Here is a 22,090-nt window from a genome sequence, read left to right as displayed (position 1 = left end):
GTCGGTTAGGTGTCCAACTTGGGCCCAGGTCATGATCTTGTGGTCAGTTCATTTGAGCCCTTGTCCAGCTCTGTGCTGACAGCTCAGGGCCTGGAGCCTGCTTTGGATTCTGTGTCCCCCTCTCTCTCTCTCTGCCCCTCCCCTGCTCATGCTCTGTCTCTATCTTTCAAGAATAAATAAACATTTAAAAAAACATTAGACCGTGGGGTGCCTGGGTGGCTCAGTAAGTTAAGTGTCTGACTTCAGCTCACGTCATGATCTCACGGTCTGTGATTTTGAGCCCTGCATCAGGCTCTGTGCTGACAGCTCAGAGCCTGGAGCCTGCTTCAGATCCTCTCTGACCCTTCCCTGCTCGTGCTCATGCTCGTGCTCTCTCTCAAAAATAAATAAACATTTAAAAAATTTAAAAAAAGTAGACCAGGACTAGCTTAAATAATTAATGCTGCTTCAGGATATTATGGACTGATATGGTCAATTTTCACTATTCACATTTTGCATGTGATTTGTAGCATTGTAAATTATTGACAAAACTGAGGCATATTTGTACTATTTATTGTCTAGCAGAAGTAAGATGGTTTAATTGTAACTGATTAATATTCTTTCTTTTTCTAGTCTGGTTTCCTCTTTCTTTAATGTTTGTTTATTTTTGAGAGAGAGACAGAGACAGAGAGACAGAGTGTGCGTGAGGGAGGGGAAGAGAGGGAGACACCGAATCTGAAGCAGGCTCCAGGCTCCGAGCTGTCAGCACAGAGCCCAATGTGGGGCTCAAACCCATAAACCATGAGATCATGACCTGAGCCGAAATTGGATGCTTAACCCATGGAGCCACCCAGGCACTGGTTTCCCCTCTCTTAAACTTCTGATGTTGCTATGCCATTGGAGTAGTCACAAGCATTTGTGGAATCTGAGTAAGGGAAAATTGAGTTGGGAATACACGATTATAACTGACATTTGGGAAAACATTGTAGAATGCTTCAATAATACAAGTAAGGATTGCAAACTAAAAATTTGGTTGTGTATGAATTTTTAAAAATTAATGGAATAAAAACAATAAATATCAATTTAAGCAATATAAACTATTCTAGCATAGAAAATTATAACTCTTTTTTCAGATTATATTACAAGTGAATTCATTAAGAGAAAGATATATTTTCTTTTTTTTTTTTTTAATTTTTTATTTTTTAATATATGAAATTTACTGTCAAATTGGTTTCCATACAACACCCAGTGCTCATCCCAAAAGGTGCCCTCCTCAATACCCATCACCCACCCTGCCCTCCCTCCCACCCCCCATCAACCCTCAATTTGTTCTCAGTTTTTAACAGTCTCTTATGCTTTGGCTCTCTCCCACTCTAACCTCTTTTTTTTTTTTTTTTTCCTTCCCCTCCCCCATGGGTTTCTGTTATGTTTCTCAGGATCCACATAAGAGTGAAACCATATGGTATCTGTCTTTCTCTGTATGGCTTATTTCACTCAGCATCACACTCTCCAGTTCCATCCACGTTGCTACAAAAGGCCATATTTCATTTTTTCTCATTGCCACGTAGTATTCCATTGTGTATATAAACCACAATTTCTTTCTCCATTCATCAGTTGATGGACATTTAGGCTCTTTCCATAATTTGGCTATTGTTGAGAGTGCCGCTATAAACATTGGGGTACAGGTGCCCCTATGCATCAGTACTCCTGTATCCCTTGGATAAATTCCTAGCAGTGCTATTGCTGGGTCATAGGGTAGGTCTATTTTTAATTTTCTGAGGAACCTCCACACTTTCCAGAGCGGCTGCACCAATTTGCATTCCCACCAACAGTGCAAGAGGGTTCCTGTTTCTCCACATCCTCTCCAGCATCTATAGTCTCCTGATTTCTTCATTTTGGCCACTCTGACTGGCGTGAGGTGATATCTGAGTGTGGTTTTGATTTGTATTTCCCTGATAAGGAGCGACGTTGAACATCTTTTCATGTGCCTGTTGGCCATCCGGATGTCTTCTTTAGAGAAGTGTCTATTCATGTTTTCTGCCCATTTCTTCACTGGGTTATTTGTTTTTCGGGTGTGGAGTTTGATGAGCTCTTTATAGATTTTGGATACTAGCCCTTTGTCCGATGTGTCATTTGCAAATATCTTTTCCCATTCCGTTGGTTGCCTTTTAGTTTTGTTGGTTGTTTCCTTTGCTGTGCAGAAGCTTTTGATCTTCATAAGGTCCCAGTAATTCACTTTTGCTCTTAATTCCCTTGCCTGAGAAAGATATATTTTCAAAAAAAGCTCTTGGATTATGAAATAATCCATTCAATGAAATAGAGTAAATTATTTAAATACATTGGAGAAAGATTTAAATGTTTTGCCAATTTACAAAAGCTACTAACATCACTGAATACAACATAAAAATCACACCACTTCAAGGACATTTAAGATAAACTGTTTTATGAGTTTCATCATTTCAAAGACAATTTAAGTCTAGTCATTTTCCAAGAAAACTTGAAATGCTCCAATTCTTATAATCATATAAGAAAACTAGATAAGTGTTTTTCCAAATTGGACAATGTGTAATATTTACACAGTGTTATCAATAATGAATCGTAAAGCTGAAAGAATATTTTGAAACTACCAATAATAAAAAACTAATGGCCATGTTAGATGAAAGGCTATATAATTTTTATATTCTCTCCACATAATGCATTATTATAAAATGGTTCTCATATGCAGAAGTGGTTGAAGAACATGTGGACAAAAATTACAAGCAAAAAAAATATTGTGGAGCCGTTCCTATTAGCAAGTTACATTATTTTCCTGTATTTTGTGATATTGGTGGAATTTATCAACTTTACAATTTTCATTTGTAATGATTTTTCTCATTCTATAGATAAGCACACACTTTTAAACCTAATTTTGTGGACATTTTTGTGTTCCTCTTTTTTTTTTTTTCCAAGAAAGTCTTCCTCTCACTCACCACTAATAGTATAAGATTTAGGCTCCACAAAGCATGGATCTGGTCTTGGCTAACAAGCTTGAATTTTCTATTTCTTGCCTTTCTCCCTAAAGAAGCACCTGAATCCACATCCAGTCTTTTTTCCTGTTAAATATCCTTCTATACCCTGACCCCTTTGTACATGGTTTATTCCCGGCAGCTGCCTTACACCAAAACCATTAGCCCCTTGACCTTGACTTAGTTCATAGCTCTGATCTCCCTTTCTTACCACCAGTTTCTGGTTCCACATTCAGACTTCTCATCCTCACTTTTGGCCCCCTTGATTTAGTGATCTATTTGGACTCTTTCTCTGCTTTTTGAAATTAGCATCTCTCTTAGCTCCTAGCTCTGCATGCTGTTTGAGGTATCCTCTGTGGCTTCTGGTCACTCAAGTGGACATTAGTTACCATATAGAATGTCATCACCCTTTTTCCTGGCAAAGGCTAATCTTTTAGCCCCTGGCCTGTATCTGGCCTTTCTAGGACTTTGCACAAGAAATTGACTGTATCTCTTGTCTGTGTTTTTAGCCTCTGACTGCTCGTATTGTTGCTCAGCTGTGTGCACATTCAGGTGTCTCCTTTCTCAACAAACCATTCTACTCTGCATTTTCCTCTTCCTCTCCTTGCTATTTAAGTCAAGGTTCTTGACTGCTAGTATCACTTCTGCTTTACTACTCTGTCCTTTCCTACCTAATGCCTCTCTCTCAGATCTTCAGAGGCCTCCTTAATACCAGATACAGTGGACTCTGTTCAGCCTTTAACTGAGGCTTTAAACACTGACCACTATTTTTTGTTTACATTTCCTATTTCCTGAATTTCTGATATTATTCTTTTGGCTCCCTGGTCTTTTTTTGAGGGATTCTTTTCTGCTGTAGTCCTATAAATGTTAATGTTATCCAGTGTTTTATTCCCAGCATTTCTCACTTCTTCGGTCCTCCAACTGGGTGATCTATTATTTTTACTCATTCATTTATTTGTCAGTATTTAAGCATATACTATGTGATAGGTACTATGCTAGGTGCTTGGGAAACTGTGATGAATAAGACAGATATAGTCTCTGCATCATAGATCTAGTCTATTCAGGAAGATATATATTAACCAATTATACACTTCCATGGCTTCAGTCATTACTTACTTACTTACTTACTTATTTATTTTGCTGATAACTTTCAGATCTTGTCTAATTATTGGGTAAATTATAGGCAGGACATCTGAAGTAATAAATCACTGAGATTGCAAAAAATGTGTGATTTCTTTGAACTGTGTCACTTGATGAAGCAAAAGCACTACATCATTCACTTTAAAAGGTATTCTTTATTATTACCTTGGGTTTTACACTGTCTGGAGAAGCATGGTATGTAGCAAGAATACTGTCTAAGAATCTGAGATTCCCATTTTGGTCTATGATTAAGTCACTGTGACCTAATTTTCTCCACTGTTCTCTTGAATTAATTTAAAAGGTTAGTAGAATAAATATGTATGAAAAAATTAGCTCTATTTCTTTATAGTTGAAATAATATAATGAAAATGAGTTGGGCTGACCATATACTTCAGTGTTCCTGGGATATTCCTAGTTTATATCTGTCATCTCAGCAAAATACAGATATCACCTCCTTTTACTTTCAAAATGGTCTCCATTTAGACAGTAGATTATATGGTCATTTTCAAACCATTTTTCAAAGAAAACCATTTTTTCAAAGAAATATTTGTTATTATGCTTGCTACTTTTAAAATCCTAATTTTTAAAACTATTTTACAGTCAAAGATTGGTGGAGTACAAATATTTGTGGAATAAGACTCTTTCATTACTTACTTTTACTAAAAGGGAGCTAACCAGTATTAAAAATGAAGTATATGACAATTTTCAAAACTGGACTTCACTGAAAGGAGAAGTTTTTCTACAAATTAAATCCATAAGTGAAACAGCCTTGACAGGTTTGTTATGTATATTTAGAATGTAATCATCTTTTTCCTTTTGGTATATCATACATAATAAGTAATGAAATAATGATATTTGATGTGATGGGACGTATGACTAACTTTTAAAATTATTGTTTGTTGGTAAACTAGGTGGCCATTATGACCTATTTGAACCCTGAAATTCAATAATTGTAGGCTGATCTGAAATTAACCATGACACATCTATCTAAAGCTGTGACCAGAAGTCTGTTTATTACTGTTAAGTGTGCCAATTTGACTTTTTAAACTTTTTTTTCTGTTAATGGCTGAGTATCTCATGTTGAATCAGCCTTCCATAGATAACTGATAATTTCTAGACAAAGTAACTACCTAAAAACACCTGGAGAGTGACCAAAATCAAGCACATAGCAGAGAGAATGTCCAAAAATTGAAAAAAAGCATATTACTAAGTGAAAGAAGCCAGACTGAAAGGCTACATACTATATGATTCCAACTAAATGATATTCTGAAAAGGGCAAAACTATGGATATAGTAAAAAAAAGTCTTTGTTTGCCGGGGGGGGGGGGGGGGGGGGGGGGGGAGAAGGATGAATAGATTGGGCACAAAGGATTTTTAAGGCAATCAAAATACTTTGTATGATACTAAAATGGTGGACACATGTCATTATACATTTGTCAAAGCTCAGAATGTAAGCACCAAGAGTGAATCCTAATATAAACTAAGGATTTGGGGGTGTTTGTGATGTGTGAGTGTAGGTTTATTGATTTTAAGAAATGTCTCACTCTGGTGTAGGATGTTGATGATGGGAGAGGCTATGCATGTGTGCAGGCAGAAGTTATATGGGAATCTCTGTACTTCCTGCTTAATTTTCCTATGAGCCTAAAACTGATATTTTTTAAAGCCTATTTTTTTTTAAGTAAAAGAAGAAAATGGCACTGGGTGAATTCCCTGGGGTTTTGTTTTTATTTTTGTTTGTTTAAGGCTAATAGGTTGAGGGCAGAGTATAGTGTGTTCTACGCAGGGAAGCTAAAACTCTGAAGAAATCTATAGTCTTTTTGGCTTGAAGACTGGAGGACATAGATCAAGGCAGCCTCTGAGAAATAAGAGAATATCCCAGAAAAGAGATAATCAGCGAGGGAGAGTTCAGAGTTTGCATATAAGCTTTTTCCAAATCTCTGTCCTACTTCTACAATGCACGTGCACAGGGAAGACTTTAAACAGCCCACCAAAGGCCGAAATAACTGATATTTTAGCTGTCACCCAAGGGTAGACATATTTTACAGTTTGAGTTCAGACAAGTTAGCTGCTTATTAAAATAAAACAATACCAAAAATCACTACCCTTTGGAGGAATATAACAGAATTCAAGGTCTCCTTAGCATAACATCCCCAATGTTCAAGATGCAATCCCCAATTCCTTGAACTGGGAAGAAACAGGAAAGCATGGATCATACTCAAGAGAACAGACAACAGAGACCAATGCTGAGTTGATCCAGATGATATAATTAACTAACCAGGATTTCAAATTAGCTGTTAACTATGTTCAATGACATAAAAGAAAATAAGCTAGTAATGAATGAAAAGAGATAGACTATCTCAGCAAGAAACTATTAAAAATTGGATAGTCAAGATTAGAAAAATATAGTATCTGAAATAAAAATTTACTGGATGGACTTCTATAGCATATTGTGATTATAGAAAAAAGAATCAGCGAACTTCATTCATTTTGAAGAAGAAAACTAAATAACATTGAAAAAAGATGAACAGAATCCCAGGACTCTAAAAGGATGTAAAAATGATGTATAATTCATAGAGCAACCACTAAAAAATAAATACAAAATGATAAAGCTACAGAGGTAATAAATAAACTAAAAAAATAACTCTTTTAAAAGTATCCAAACAATGGAGAATTACTATCATCTGTCTCTAAGATTTATTATGTATTATGGCATATGGATCATCAATAGATACATGGAACAATAGCCTGGTAAATGATCCCTGTTTGTATGATTATTTCACTTTTCACAAATGTGCCAAAACAATCAAATGGGAAACAAGAAAGTCTTTCAACAAATTGTGCTAGAACAGTAGAATACCCATATGGGAAAATATACCTCAAGTCCTACATTACATTGTACATGAAGCTAATTCAAGATAAATCATAGAACTAAATATAAAAGCTAAAACTATCAAAGAAGAAATAGAGGAAAATATCTTCATGAATTGGTAGTAAATGAAGTTTTCTTGGATGGAAAAAGACCCAAAAATTGATGTGTTAGACTATCAAAATTAAAAATTTCTGTTCATCAAGAGATGCTATTAAGAAAATGAATAGGTAAGCCACAGACAGAGAAAATATTTTTTAAAAAAACGTTTGAAAAACAAAGAATTGCTGCCTGGATTACATAAAGAGCACCAACAAGTCAGTAATGAAAGGACAAACAATCCAGTCAACAATGGCTAAAAGATTTGAGCAGACACTTTACAAGGAAACCTATACAATTGACCAACATGACATGAAAAAGTGCTGAACATTATTGGTCAAAAGGGAAATGCAAATGTCAACAGTACATACCCACTATACTTGTTAAAATGAAAAAGATTGACAACAGCAAATGTTAGGAAGAAAAGCAACTGGAATTCTTATGCAAATTGGTGAGAGTATAAAATGCTACAACCACTTTGAAAAAAGATCTGACAGTTGTTGTTGTTGTTGTTTAACAAAACTAAAGATACACCTACCCAATGACCCTGAAATTCTTCTTTGGTATTTATGTGCTCTCCCTGCCATGAAAACATATGTCCATACATATATCCTAAAGAAGTGTTCATTGTGTCAGGCTAGTACCCTTAAATAAGGGAGCAAAATTAATGCTCTTATAGTTTAAATATTTTTATTAATATATAGCTAATATATTAAATATATATAAAAATGTAGACCCATGTAAATATGCAGAACTGATTTTTGACAAGGGTGAGCAAGATAGGCTAGACTTTTTATTGTTTTTTTTTAACAAACTGAAAATAATAATGGAGGCAATGGAGTGACTGGAGTAACTGGTTATCCATAGGCATAAAAATAAATAAAAAGAACCTTGACCAAAACCTTGCACCTTATGCAAAAATTAATTCATAATGGATCATAGACCTAAATTGAAAATAGAAAACTAGAAAATCTTTGGGACTTAGGATTCTCAGACTTGAACTAAAAGCATGATACATAAAAGGAAAACTTGGTAAATAAGAACCTCAACAAAATTAAGAACTTTTATTCTGTGAAAGACCCTGTCAAGAGGATGAAAAGACAAATTACAGCTTAGGAGAAAGTATTTGTGGACCACACAAAGGAGTTTTATCTGGAATAGATGAAAAACTCTCAAGACTCTACATTTTAAATAAACAGTTTAATTAGGAAATGGGCAAAATATGTGAGCAAAAATTTCACCATAGAGGTTATGCAGATGGAATAATAAAGCATATGAAAAATTGTTCAACATTACCCAATTAGGGAAATGCAAATTATAACAGTAATGAAATACTACTACACATCTATTAGAATGTCTAAAATTGTAAAGATTTCCTAGAGACATAATTTTAAGTCCATATGATTAAGCTAATAGGACTAAGAACAACAGAAAAATCTTATTAAGATAAAGAAATTATGTAAGATTAATACTAATAATTGTATTTACATTAGCTAGCATTATATGATACTTATTCTAACGGCTAAAAAAAGCTGTATTAGCTATAAACTTTGACAATATTATAAACATTTTAAATGACAAATACTTTTTTAATACCAGCTTTTATTTATGATCTATGTGGATATATTCTTAGGGTGTGAGTTGATTCTGCATGACACAGTTCTTCAATTGAAAAGTTGATATAAAGGACTCCTGGGTGGCTCAGTCGGTTAACTGTCTGACTTTGGCTCAGGTCATGATCTCACAGTCTGTGAGTTCAAGCCCTGCGTTGGGCTCTGTGCTGACAGCTCAGAGCCTGGAGCCTGCTTTGGATTCTGTCTCCTTCTCTGTCTGCCCCTCCCCACTTGTGCTCTCTCTGTTTCTCAAAAATAATGAAATAAATGAAAATGAAATGAAAATAAATGAAATGAAAATAAATGGAAAAAAAAGTTAAACTAGAAAAGTTGATATAAAAAGAACAATGGAAACATTTTTATAAGAAGTAAGACAAACCCTAATTCCTTTATCCTAACATAGTTGTTTTCATTTTCCCATTTTATCTTCTAGTCCAACACATGCTCATCTATTTTTTTCCATATTTATAATCACAATGTAAATGCCAGTAAATGTTCTAAAATATGTTATTGGCTGAATTATGTCACTGCACCCCCCTATTCATATGTTAAAGTTCCAATCCCCAGCACCTCAGAATATATCTGTATTTGGAGTGAGGGTTCTTTTTTTTAAATTTTTTTTTATTGAGAAAATTTTATTATTTTATTATTATTGAGAGACAGAGCGAGACAGAGCATGAGCATGGGAGGGGCAGACAGAAGAGGAGACACAGAATTTGAAGCAGGCTCCAGGCTCTGAGCTATCAGCACAGAGCCCGACGTGGGGCTCGAACCCACCAACTGTGAGATCATGACCTGAGCCGAAGTCGGACTCCCAACCGACTGAGCCACCTAGGCGCCCCTAGGGTTCTTAAAGAAATACATTTAAATGGGTGGGCTCTAATCTAATATGATTGGTGTTCCTTATAAAAACAGAGGAAACAGAAACATACAGAAGAAAGAGTCTTGAAGACACAGGAAGAAGATGGCCTTTTATAAGCCAAGTAGAGAGGCCTGGAACAGATCTGTCCTTCATGGCCCTTGAAAGAAACCAACCTAGCTGATACCTTAATCTCAGACTTCTTAGCCTCCAGAATTGTGAAAAAATCAATCTCTGTCCCTTAAGCTACCCGGTCTCTGCTACTTTGTTACAGCAGCCCTAGCAAACTCATAAATATAGTGAACCCCATACAAATTCACGACATTATTTGAGATACTTTAAAAGTTTTGCACATTAAAATTTAGGCTTAAAATCAAAGTCCAGAACAGAAACAACATTCCTAGAAAAGGCTTTGCTTAATATTTTCTTGCTGACAAGTATGTTGATTATTGAATAGCGGATATGAGTAAAATATTTCCTACCCCTCTAATGAGTGGCTATCGCTTTATATAATCAATGTTTTTAAGCTCAAATATTCATAGATTAGGAGTTTTTTTTCTTGTATTACTTTAAAAAAATTTTTTTTGAGGTTTATTTATTTTTTGATAGAGAGAGAGAGACAGAGTGCAAGGGGGGAGGGGCAGAGAGGGAGACACAGAACCCAAAGCAGACTCCAGGCTCTGAGCTGTCAGCACAGAGCCCAATGCGGGGCTCGAACTCAGTCTGTGAGATCATGACCTGAGCTGAAGTCGGACGCTCAACTGACTAAACCACCCAGGCACCCATTTTTTTTTTAAGTTTTTTTGAGGTTTATTTGTTTTTTGAGAGAGAGAGAGAGAGCTAGCATAGATTAGGTTTTATTAAAGTAGAGCATACCTATTTTAATAAGAGAAATTTCAGGAAAAAATATTTTTGCCAAGGTAGATTATTTTAAATGTAGAATCAGTTTGTTTCCACTCTCAAAATAACTATTGGATAGCTCCTGAATTTTTAAAATTCAAGTTCCAAATTAGGCTTGGAAATGTAGTCCACACATTTTCATAAAATTGAAGAAATTAGGGATGAAATAGGCCTATTTTCTCATCCTATTAAAAATGTTAGCTGCTTGTTTTTACTACCTTACCTAGGCTGACATTAAAGAATTTGTGACTAGGGGCGCCTGGGTGGCGCAGTCGGTTAAGCGTCCGACTTCAGCCAGGTCACGATCTCGCGGTCCGTGAGTTCGAGCCCCGCGTCAGGCTCTGGGCTGATGGCTCGGAGCCTGGAGCCTGTTTCCGATTCTGTGTCTCCCTCTCTCTCTGCCCCTCCCCAGTTCATGCTCTGTCTCTCTCTGTCCCAAAAATAAAATAAAAAACGTTGAAAAAAAAAAAAATTTAAAAAAAAAAAAAAAAAACAAAAAAAAAAGAATTTGTGACTCAAAATGCTTGCCTCTGAAGTAAAGGGCAAGATAAGACAAAAAATATTCAGGATACTGTATTCAATTAGTATATCAGGAACTATTTAGAAGTTTTGCTCAATAAAGCCTTTACTCATTTGGTAGGTATGTATTGAGCTCCTGTTATTTCTAGGACATCATGGTAAAAATTGTGGGTGGAATAAAAAATGACTAATATATGATCTCTGGCCTAAGTAACTTACAGTCCAATAATAGATCACATGTATACATATTATCAGTGCAGTAAAAATGGTGTAAATTGGTATGAGTTCTAGGAAGATCCAGGTCACTTCCAGATTGGGTCAGAAAAGATTGCCAGGCCATGGTAGCATATGAGCAATAGCAAGCCAAATGAATGAAGTTAGAAGGACCTTCTTCATAGGGGGTGCTGAGATAAGGGAAACCAAGGTGGGTACAACAACCAGAATAGGTTAACGTGGTGGAAATCATAACTTCTGAACTCCAAATTGGAACACGTGACTGAAAGATATGATGCTGTAGAATGATGAAGGTAGGACCCAATATTTGACATCAGGATTGCCGTAGGTACAGGGAATGTGTCACTTGTCGAGGGTGAGTTAATTCCCCTTCATTGAGTTTTGGTCTTCTAATTTCACATTAGAAATATAGCTCCTATTAGTTTGGAAATCTTGCTGTACTTTTCCATGTATTAGAATATATTTCACAACTGAATTTGTATTGCAGATTCTTATTCTTCTAATGTCAGATAGAAAGTCATGTTGACATGAGTAGTTATTTTAGAGACAGATAGTAGTGTACGCTTACAGAGTCATCCTGCTAACCTAAGCAGCATCATTCTGGCAAATGAAAAATAGGTGACAGCATGTGTGGATTCCTCTGCACTGTCATTCTGACTTAAACACAGATATGATTAGGATATGATACAGTTTATTCAGCAGAAGGAGCCACCTTTATGGATACAGAAATACTAGAGAAAAATTGGGCCTAAAGAAAAACTGCAACCTCCATATTTTTTAAACTCTATTCTTTTAAAATTTTACACACTAGTGTGTTAGCAGTTTTCTTTACACAAATGGGTGCATATCCGTAAGTATTTAGAAGCACATAGTTATTCTTAGGAAAAATATTCCCATTTAAGTAATTGTTTGAATATAGTAGAACCTCACTTACTTGGTCCCTGCCAATTTATTTCTCCAGGTTTTCCATTTTGAGCAACAATTAGAAGTGAAGTAGGTGCCAGACTCCTTGTGGTCACCCCTAAATCTGTCTTAACGGTCACATTTTCTTTCGGACATACTCATCACCCACAGAAAGACATTTTACTTTCTCTCCTTGGACCACATTCCTAATTCTATTCTTCACCATCCTTTAAGGCATGTTCTCTTCTCTGTGCTCTGTCTAGCCAACCACTTTACTTCTCCTTTAACCACTTACCAGCCCTATTGCCTCTGATGCCATGTCTGTCTTCTGGCTCTTTGCTTCAGGTCTTCACTAGCCTATCTGGTGCTGTGGTGCCCCCAAGACCAAGCCAGTCTCTTCTGATCCCCAATCACATGCTACACCTATCACATGGCCCAGGATAAGCTAAACAAGAAAGGGGATGCCAAGTGAACGATCTGGAAAAGCAGACTGTCCAGATTTTCACATAGATCACCTCCTCATCAATTCAAATTAATTGCGGTTGTACAAATTTTATAGTATTTTATCATTATTGTGTGTGTATTTTTATATTTTAGTGGTGATTTAAGACAGTGCTGAAGAGACTGCTTAAGGGAGAGCTTGATGATTATTCTGAAGGATAATATGTTCCATGCATTTCTCACAAAATTATATAAAATTAGCACATTTAAATCTACATAATGCTGTGAAGGCATATTTTTATTAAACTTAATCTAAGTAGATAGAATAATGACAAGTGATTGCTATGATAAAATTCTGGTCTCATTTTGAGTGGACAAAGTATTATTAGAATCATTAAGCTCTATTAACTAATACTTTCTGCCCATAAATTTATTAGTTTTAGACACTGAATCCTTTTATTCCTCTCCACCCCTACTGTCTTTCTTCATAATTTGTATAGAATGTACCCTAATTACTCTCCTAGAAATGCCACCCAACCAGCTCACGCTAGCACATTTAAATGTACTTTTCTGAATCATGTTGCCAAGAAAACAATTTAATTTCAATAAAACTCAGAACATTATGCAGATATTGTGTTATTCATTTATGTGAGCATTTAAAAAGCAAGATGGATTGCCATTTAATACAATTTAAAGGCTAACCTACTAAAACTTTTCATGCATCATTTAGCAATGCAATCCTTCTTTCTTTTTCAGAATAACTACTAAATTTAAATTTTTTGGTTAGGTGTCATTCTACTGACAGAAAAGTTATCTTGACTTTCAACTATTGATTGTCTAGAAGAAAATAATCATTCTACAGGGAAATGATTTATGATTCAATTTTGTCTATTTGCAAACTTTGACTTTTCTATACAGAAATAGAGATACTAAAGAAAAGTTTGACAGTGTCCCAGAGAAATAAGATGTGCCTTGAAGAGGAAATGAAAAATCTGAAATTGTTGTCAGATGCAGCCATACTGAGGTCTCAGCAGATTCAGACATCCAAACAACAGGAAGTAAACTTGCAAACCAGATGCCATGACTTGGAAAAAGAAGTACTAGGTAAAAGAGAATGATTTTATTTGCTGTTGTTAGCAACTGGCCATAACAAAGAAGTATTTACATTTTGATTTATTTTATAATCACAACAAAATCTTGTTTTAATTAGTGTTGCAAATACGGCTAATTACTAGTAACTAAGTCAATAACTGTGTCTGTGATCAATATTTACTATCATCCCTTCTGATTCTGCCATTGAGAATGAATGCCATTCACACTTAAGTGAATATATTCCTTCATTTTCCCAAGGAAAAATTAAAAACTGTGTTTGGTGGGGCGCCTGGGTGGCTCAGTCGGTTAAGCGTCCGACTTCGGCTCAGGTCATGATCTCGTGGTCGGTGGGTTCAAGCCCCGCGTCGGCTCTGTGCTGACAGAGCCTATTTCAGATTCTGTGTCTCCCTCTTTCTCTGACCCTCCCCGGTTCATGCTATCTCTCTCTGTCTCAAAAATAAATAAATGTTAAAAAAAAATTTAAAAAAACCCTGTGTTTGGGGCACTATGGGCAAAGGTTTTAAATTTCTACCTCAGAGGAATGAGTGTCTTGGCACTAAGACAATGGAATTTGTACTTTTCCCTAAAGGCAGTAGGAATCCTTGAAAATTCGTAATCAATTTTCATTCAAGGAGAATGCTCTAATACAAGCAGTGTTTTAGCAAAATTAAGTTATTACAATGATTGGGGGTGTTCCAAATAATCAAGAAATTGGAGCTAGGTAGCCATTTAAAAAATATCTTTGCTGATAACCCAGGCCCTAGACTAACTGTAACAAACTGAAATAGGAAGGGAACTACATTTTTTGGGTCCTAATATGCACTGTATGTAAATTACTTCTGTCAATTGCCACAGGGATCATGAAAAACAGGTATAATTATCCCATCTTGCAGAGAAGACAATCAAAGCCTAGAAAGGTAACAAGCCTGTTTTCACATAGCTGGTAAATGGTAGGGAGTGAAAGAGTTCAGATTCTAAGACTCGTGCTCATCGCACTGTGTCTCCTTGGTCATCTCCGTGGCTACAATGGGAAAACCAAGATAGAATCAAGACTGAGCAGACTACCCAGGATTAGAGAGGTGGACATCTGGCTAAGTAGACAGGGAGAGAAGGAAGTCACAGAGGACTCTGAACCTCTTTTCTTGAGAGTATTTAATGATGGGAGCACACCACAGACTAGGAAATCTGGAGAGAAAGTGGTGCTGGGATGGAAAATAAGGACTCATTACGTGAAGTTGGAGCAGATATCAAATATTTTAATTTTCCCTTCTGTGAATTAGCTATTTATAGATTTTGCCAATTTTCTATTGCATTATTGGAATTTTCCTTGATAATTTTTAAGAGCAGTTTGTATAATGTAGTAATTATAATCTATATTCGGTTTTTTTCTAATGTATAATTTGTTGACTTTTTATGGTAAATTTTACTACCAAAATTTTTCATTTTGATGTGATCAAATGATATGTCTTGTATTATTTTTGGTTAGTTTTGGTTAAAACATTCTTAAATTGTACAGATAGTCTCTTGAGGTTTTTTTTTACATTTAAGTCATTAATCCGTGTAAGATTTATTTTTTATATGGTATGAGATATGGGGGATTAGTTTTATTCTTTCCAAATGGATAACCAGTTGTATCAGTATTGTATATTAAATAATCCATCCTTTTACACTGAATAGAACTATTTGTCATATGTTAAAATTTTATATATGTTAACATTGATTACTGTGTTCTCTTTTGTTCCACAAATTTATTTGATATACCATTCATACATATTCATTTGAATATAGTGACTTAATAGCATAATCTCACAGCTGGTAAATCCTTTCTCTTTCTACTGTTCTTACTTTTCAAATATATACGTGGAGGAGTTAGTCTTCAATTTGAATTTTTTAAGATCCTGTATTTACTTCTAATCCAAAGACTAATTGATACTTAGTAAAGTTTTTCTCCTCCAGTCTTTATTCTTTTCTTACATATTTATATTTACAAGAAGTTATTCTTCCACATGAAGTTAAGGTAATTTCATTTAATTCTAATCCCAACAGAGATTCTAGCTGGAATTGCATTATATTTACATATTAAATTTTGGAGAATTGGCGTTTTTAGTGATATTAAGTCTCAATATTGTAAAAGTCTTCTCATTCAAGACTATAGTATGTCCTTTCATTTCTTTAAACTTTTTCTGTTTTTAATTATGATTTCTTAGTTTTATTTGGCTATATTACTTTTTCCTTCTTGTTAAATTGATGACTGTCATGTTTTTGCATCTACTATAAGTGGACTTTTTTCACTATTTCAGTCTCTTGGTATTTTGTTTTTGTTTTTGTTTTGGTGCCAAAACGTGCTTTTATTATAGCACAGAGACAGGACAAGTAGGCAGAAAGAGTTGCACTGGGATTGTGAGGAGTAACTGGTTATATACTTTTTAGTTAGTGGGGGTTAGGGATAAGGTAAGTCTCTAAGGAATTTGAGCATGTTAAAAAGCAAGGTCTCCAGGATCTTGGAGGGCTGTTGTTAAGATAAGGTTGCTTTTAGTCTTTAATGAAACATCAACAGTAAAGTAGCCATGAGTTCCTTGAGGAATGTCACACTCTGCATGTCTCAGGAATTTATAAGTGGGGGGTTGCAAGTTGTAAAGAGATGATTTTAGCCCCATTTCTCTTACCTTTGTTCTCTTCATCATTTACCCCCTGAATTACTTGACCTTTAAATCTTTAAGGTTGCTGAGGGTGGAAGGTCATATCTTCTGTAACTTTTTGCTGCTGAATAGGGGCATTGATCATTTGGGGTTATAGGAATTGTTAAAAGCAGAGGCAGCCAAATCCAAGGTAGACAACATATATGAATCTCCTTGAGTAGAAAGGATTATCTGTCCACTTGAAGTTATGCCACTGAGGGAGTCTGGGCACCAGGTGGAGAGACATTTAAAAGACAGCAAAACATGATTGAAATTATTATGAGAAAAAGAAGCCCAATAAAGAGACCTTTGATAGTTGACCAAAATCCTCCAGTTCAGGAGTTTAACCAATTATTAAAGGAGAGGGAGAGATTGTTTAAAGTGGCAATTTGAGGGGCACCTGGGTGGCTCAGTCGGTTGGGCATCTGGCTTTGGCTCAGGTAGTGATCTCACGGTTCGTGGGTTTAAGCCTCGCGTTGGGCTCTGTGCTGACAGCTCGGGGCTTGGAGTCTACTTCGGATTCTGTGTTTTACTCTTTCTCCACCTTCCCTCTCTCTCTTTCTCAAAAAATAAATAAAACATTGGGGCGCTTGGGTGGTTCAGTCGATTAGATTGCCGACTTCAGCTCAGGTCATGATCTATAGGCCTGTGAGTTCGAGCCCCACATCAGGCTCTGTGCTGGCAGCTGGGAGCCTGGAGTCGGCTTTGAATTCTGTGACTCCCTAGCTCTCTGCCCCTCCCCTGCGCCGTCTCTCTCTCTCAAAAGTAAACATTTAAAAATTTTTTTTAAATAAAACATTAAAAAAATTTTAAGAAGTGCCAATTTGAGCACAATTAGCAATCCTGTTACATTTTAGTGATAATCTGGAATATATATATATAGCATTCAGTGTTTATGATGGCACATGTTCCAACCATGCTGCAGTTAAAACATCTAATACCGTTTTATTTTGTAGAACTGCTTTATGAATGAGTTATTTCAGTGTTTAATATTGTAATGCTATTTGAGAGTCACATAAGGCCTTAATCGTGTAGCAGGTGGTGTTAGCCATGATATAGACTCTGTTTTGTTTAGCAAGCAATCAGGTAATTAATAAGAGACACTTCTACAGAAACAAAAGAAAAATATAGGTTAATGGTTGGAGCAAATTACAAACCCAGTGTCTGGGTCTTGAGTGCTCCTAGTGAAAGATTTTCAGATGTCAGGCTTGAAGCATTCTCATATGGTGTGGGAACAGGCAGCAGGAATCAGATGAGTTTTTCTGGTTTGTAATTTAAGTGTCTCTGGTGATCATTTTGACCCATAGAGCAGGCACAAAGATTGTCTATACACAAGTTTTGTGGCAATTTCTCTAAAGCTGAACTCAAGTTGTCCAGCATCAGTTTTCAGTGTTTTAGGAAAAAGGACAGTTTTAGTTAAAAGAATGGAAGAAAATTGAAATCTTCATATTTGTTGATAGAATAAGGAAAGGTTATTGATTTTTGTGTATTTGTCTTATATCCATCAACTTTATAAAATCCTCATATTAATTCTAGTAGTTTTTTTACTAGTATCTCTTGGATTATCTAGTTCTACAATTGTATCACCTGCTCAATACCCCCCCAAAAAGAGTTCATCTATTTTTTTCCAGTGTTTATATCTGTTATTTTATTTTCTTATCTTGTTAATATCTTATGAAATTCATTTGAACCCCTCAGACTTTGTTAAATAATAATGACACTGAACATCCATATCTACTTACTGATTTTAATTGAAATTATTTGGTGCTTTGCCACTTGGAATTATGTTTGATGTTTTTAGTAAATATTTATTTTTAATTAACTATTTTACTTATATTCCAATTTTAGTTAGATGTTTTAAATGAAATGCTGTTGGATTTTGTTAAGTGCCTCTCAGCATCTATTGATATAATAGTGTTTTTTCCCCTTTAACCAACTGGTAAAATGGACTAGTATTATTGAATTTCTTGATGTTGAAGTGTCTTTGCTTTCATGGAATAAGCCATGAATCATTTACTTTTTGAATATATCATTTGCTACATGTATATATTTTATTTGTAAATTTTGTGCATATATATTAATAAATGAGATTGGTTTATAAGGTTTTTTTTTACTAGCAAGTACTAATTTTATCAAAGCTTTGCATTAAAATTAAGTGAACATCATAAACAGGTTTAATCACATGAATTATCTGTTTTTTAAAGTTAGATAAAACTTGACCTGAACCACATATCATTAGGTAAAATTCAGTTATGAACTCCTTTGATTTCAGTACACCTTTGAATGGTATTTAGTATTTTCAGAGTTGTCTGTGGCAATTGACTATTTGAATATTCAGCTCTTCTCACATCAGTTTTGATTCTTTATATTTGGATGGTAAATTATTCAATTTTCTCTAAGATTTCAAATTTATACCCATAATATGGAATGCAATACTCTTATTTTAAAATATTCCCTCTGTCTGTGATTAGGCCTGATATCTGATTTTTAATCTTGTCTATTTTTCGTTTATCTTTTATTATTTATCAGGCTTGCAAGGCCTTCATTTTTTAGTCTTTTCAAAGAACTAGCCTTTGTATTTTTTATGCTATTACTTTTATTTTCTATAACGTTACTTCCCATCTCTATATTTATTAATTTCCTATTCCTAGTTTCTTTTTATTTTTTGTTTTTATTTTTCAGACTTCTGAAGGGAATACTTAGTTCTTTTATTTCTCATCTTTTTTTTGTTAATGATAGAGGCATTTGAAGGAATGAGTTTTCCTATGAGTAAAATTTTATCTATGTCTCATATATTCAATGTGAATTATTCTCCTTTTTAATACTGTCTAAGTACTGTGTAATTTCTAATTTTTTCTTTGGTGAAAGGGTTATCTAGGAGTATATTTCTGAATTTCTAAGTATGTAGTTAATTATTTGGGGAAGGAGTTACTTTCTTATTATGTATTTAACGTGAGAGTATTCTGACTAAATAATGTGACTTATAATACCTTTTTGAATTTGTGGAGCTCTCCTGTATGTTGAATACATGATCTAGTGCTATAGATATTCCTTAAAAATACAAAATGTAATTCTCAGCTTCATGGTTATAATGGTATCTCAGCTGATTATAGGATTCTTGAGTTCTTTTCTCTCAGTACACTGTGGATGCTCTGTCTTCTAGCTTTCAGTGTTGCAAATGTTACTGCAGCTCTGATTCTTTTTCCTTTAAAGGTACTTCATTCTTTAGCCTGAAAACTTGTTAGATTTTTATTTCTCTTGTTTTTTTTTTTTTTTCTCTCTCTTTCTTCATTGGGCTTCAGTTGGATCACTCATAATCCTTGGTTCATGACACATATGTACTGGCTGGGACTTCATGTACAATCTTGAATATAATAATAATAGTGGGCATCCTTATCTCATTCACAGTTTAAAAAAATACACTGCTGAATAACTTTTGGTTTTAAGCAGAAATTATAATGAATGTAAAGTATCTAGAGAATGATATTAAAAGCACTATATATCAAAACTTGGGGAATACAGCCAAAGAAGTGTTTTCAGGGAGATGTATAGCTTTAGAAGTCATATAAGAAGGAAAGGACAGGGACACCTGAGTGGCTCAGTTGGTTGAGCATCAACTCGATTTCAGCTCAGGTTGTGATTTGGAATCTGCTTAAGATTCTCTCTTTCTCTCTCTCCCCCCATCCCACCCCCCTCTCCCCTCCCCCCCCCACTCACATGCTCTCTCACTCTCTCTAAAATTTAAAAAAAAAAAGAAAAAAGAAGGAAAGAACAAACTCAAATAACAGAAGAAAAATAATAAAAATAATACCAGCAGTGAGTGAAATAGAAAAGCGATGATAAAGAAGACCAGCAAAACAAAGCATTGATATTTTTTTAAAAAACCAACAAAGTAGAACTTTGGCAAGTTTAATCAGAAGATGAGAGAAAATACAAATGTAAAATGTGAGTAATGAAAGAGGGGCAGTTACTACAGATAAAGGGTAAAAAAATAATAATAAAAGTGGATGCTGTCAACAATCTTATGCCAACAACTGTGAAGTCTTAGATGAAATGGATATACTATTAGAAAACTATATCTTACCAAGACTTACTCAAAAAAATTAAATGGCCCTATAACTATTAAAGAGATTGGAGCAATGTCTTCTCACAAAGAAAAAAACAAATTTTTTAACAAGCAAGTTCTACCAACTTTCAGGGAACAAAGGTCTTAATGTTATACAGTATTTTCTTTCCTTTTTTAAAAATTTTTAATTAATTAATTTTTTTTTAATTTACATCCAAATTAGTTAGCATATAGTACAACAATGATTTCAGGAGTAGATTCCTTAGTGCCCCTTACCCATTTAGCCCATCCCTTCTCCCAGAACCCCTCCAGTAACCCTGTTTGTTCTCCATATTTATGAGTCTCTTATGTTTTGTCCCCCTCCCTGTTTTTAATGTTATTTTTGCTTCCCTTCCCTTATATCTGTTTTGTCTCTTAAAGTCCTCATGTGAGTGAAGTAATATGGTATTTGTCTTTCTCTGACTGATTAGTTTCACTTAGCATAATACCCTGTAGTTCCATCCACGTAGTTGCAAATGGCAAGATTTCATTCTTTTTGATTGCCAAGTAATACTCCATTGTATATATATACCACCTCTTCTTTATCCATTCATCCATTGATGGACCTTTGGGCTCTTTCCATACTTTGACTATTGTTGATAGTGCTGGTGTAAACATTGGGGTGCATGTGTCCCTTCGAAACAGCATACCTGTATCCCTTGGATAAATACCTAGTAGTGCCATTGCTGGGTTGTAGGGTGGTTCTATTTTTAGTTTTTTGAGGAACCTCCATACTGTTTTCCAGAATGGCTGCACCAGCTTGCATTGCAACCAAGAGTGCAAGAGATACTCTTTCTTCTCATCCTTGCCAACATATGTTGTTGCCTGAGTTGTTAATGTTAGCCGTTCCAACAGGTGTAAGGTGGTATCTCGTTGTAGTTTTGATTTGTATTTCCCTGAGGATGAGTGATGTTGAGCATCTTTTTGTGTGTCGGTTGGCCATCTGGATGTCTTCTTTGGAAAAGTGTCTATTCATGTCTTTTGCCCATTTCTTCACTGGATTATTTGTTTTTTGGGTGTTGAGTTTGAGAAGTTCTTATAGATTTTGGATACTAACCCTTTATCTGATATGTCATTTGCAAATATCTTCTCCCATTCCATTGGTTGCCTTTTAGTTTTGCTGATTGTTTCCTTTGCTGTGCAGAAGCTTTTTGTTTTGATGAGGTCCCAATAGTTCATTTTTGCTTTTGTTTCCCATGCCTCCAGAGACATGTTGAGTAAGAAGTTCCTGTGGCCAAGATAAAAGAGGTTTTTGCCTTCTTTCTCCTTGAGGAATTTGGTGGCTTCCTGTCTTACATTTAGGTCTTTTGTCCATTTTGAGTTTATTTTTGTGTATGGTGTAAGAAAGTGGTCAAGGTTCATTATTCTGCATGTCTCTGTCCAGTTTTCACAGCACCACTTGCTGAAGAGACTGTCTTTATTCCATAGGATATTCTTTCTTGCTTTGTCAAAGATTAGTTGGCCATATGTTTGTGGGTCTATTTCTGGGTTCTCTATTCTGTTCCATTGATCTGAGTGTCTGTTCTTGTGCCAGTACCTTACTGTCTTGATGATTACAGCTTTGTAGTATAGCTGAAGTCCGGGATTGTGATGCCTCCTGCTTCGTTTTTCTCTTTCAAGATTGCTTTGGCTATTTGGGATCTTTTCTGGATCCAAAC

General features: G+C 35.2%; 1 protein-coding gene across 7 annotated transcripts in view; it reads left to right on the top strand.

Annotated features, from left to right (window-relative positions):
* Positions 1–22,090, top strand: part of LEKR1 (leucine, glutamate and lysine rich 1) — a 184,141-nt gene that overhangs the window by 75,387 nt on the left and 86,664 nt on the right. For 6 of the 7 annotated variants that reach the window (XM_049628650.1, XM_049628651.1, XM_049628654.1 and 3 more), the window contains 2 exons: positions 4,725–4,900; positions 13,476–13,661. In XM_049628650.1, the coding sequence (XP_049484607.1) occupies positions 4,725–4,900; positions 13,476–13,661 (362 nt within the window). The remainder of the gene's footprint in view (positions 1–4,724; positions 4,901–13,475; positions 13,662–22,090) is intronic. The other variant, XM_049628653.1, reaches the window with a different exon arrangement.

The sequence above is a fragment of the Panthera uncia genome, chromosome C2 (assembly GCF_023721935.1).
Source record: "Panthera uncia isolate 11264 chromosome C2, Puncia_PCG_1.0, whole genome shotgun sequence".
Taxonomy (NCBI): Eukaryota; Metazoa; Chordata; class Mammalia; order Carnivora; family Felidae; genus Panthera; species Panthera uncia.
Note: the sequence above shows the minus strand (reverse complement) of the source record. Positions and strands in the feature narration are given on the sequence as shown.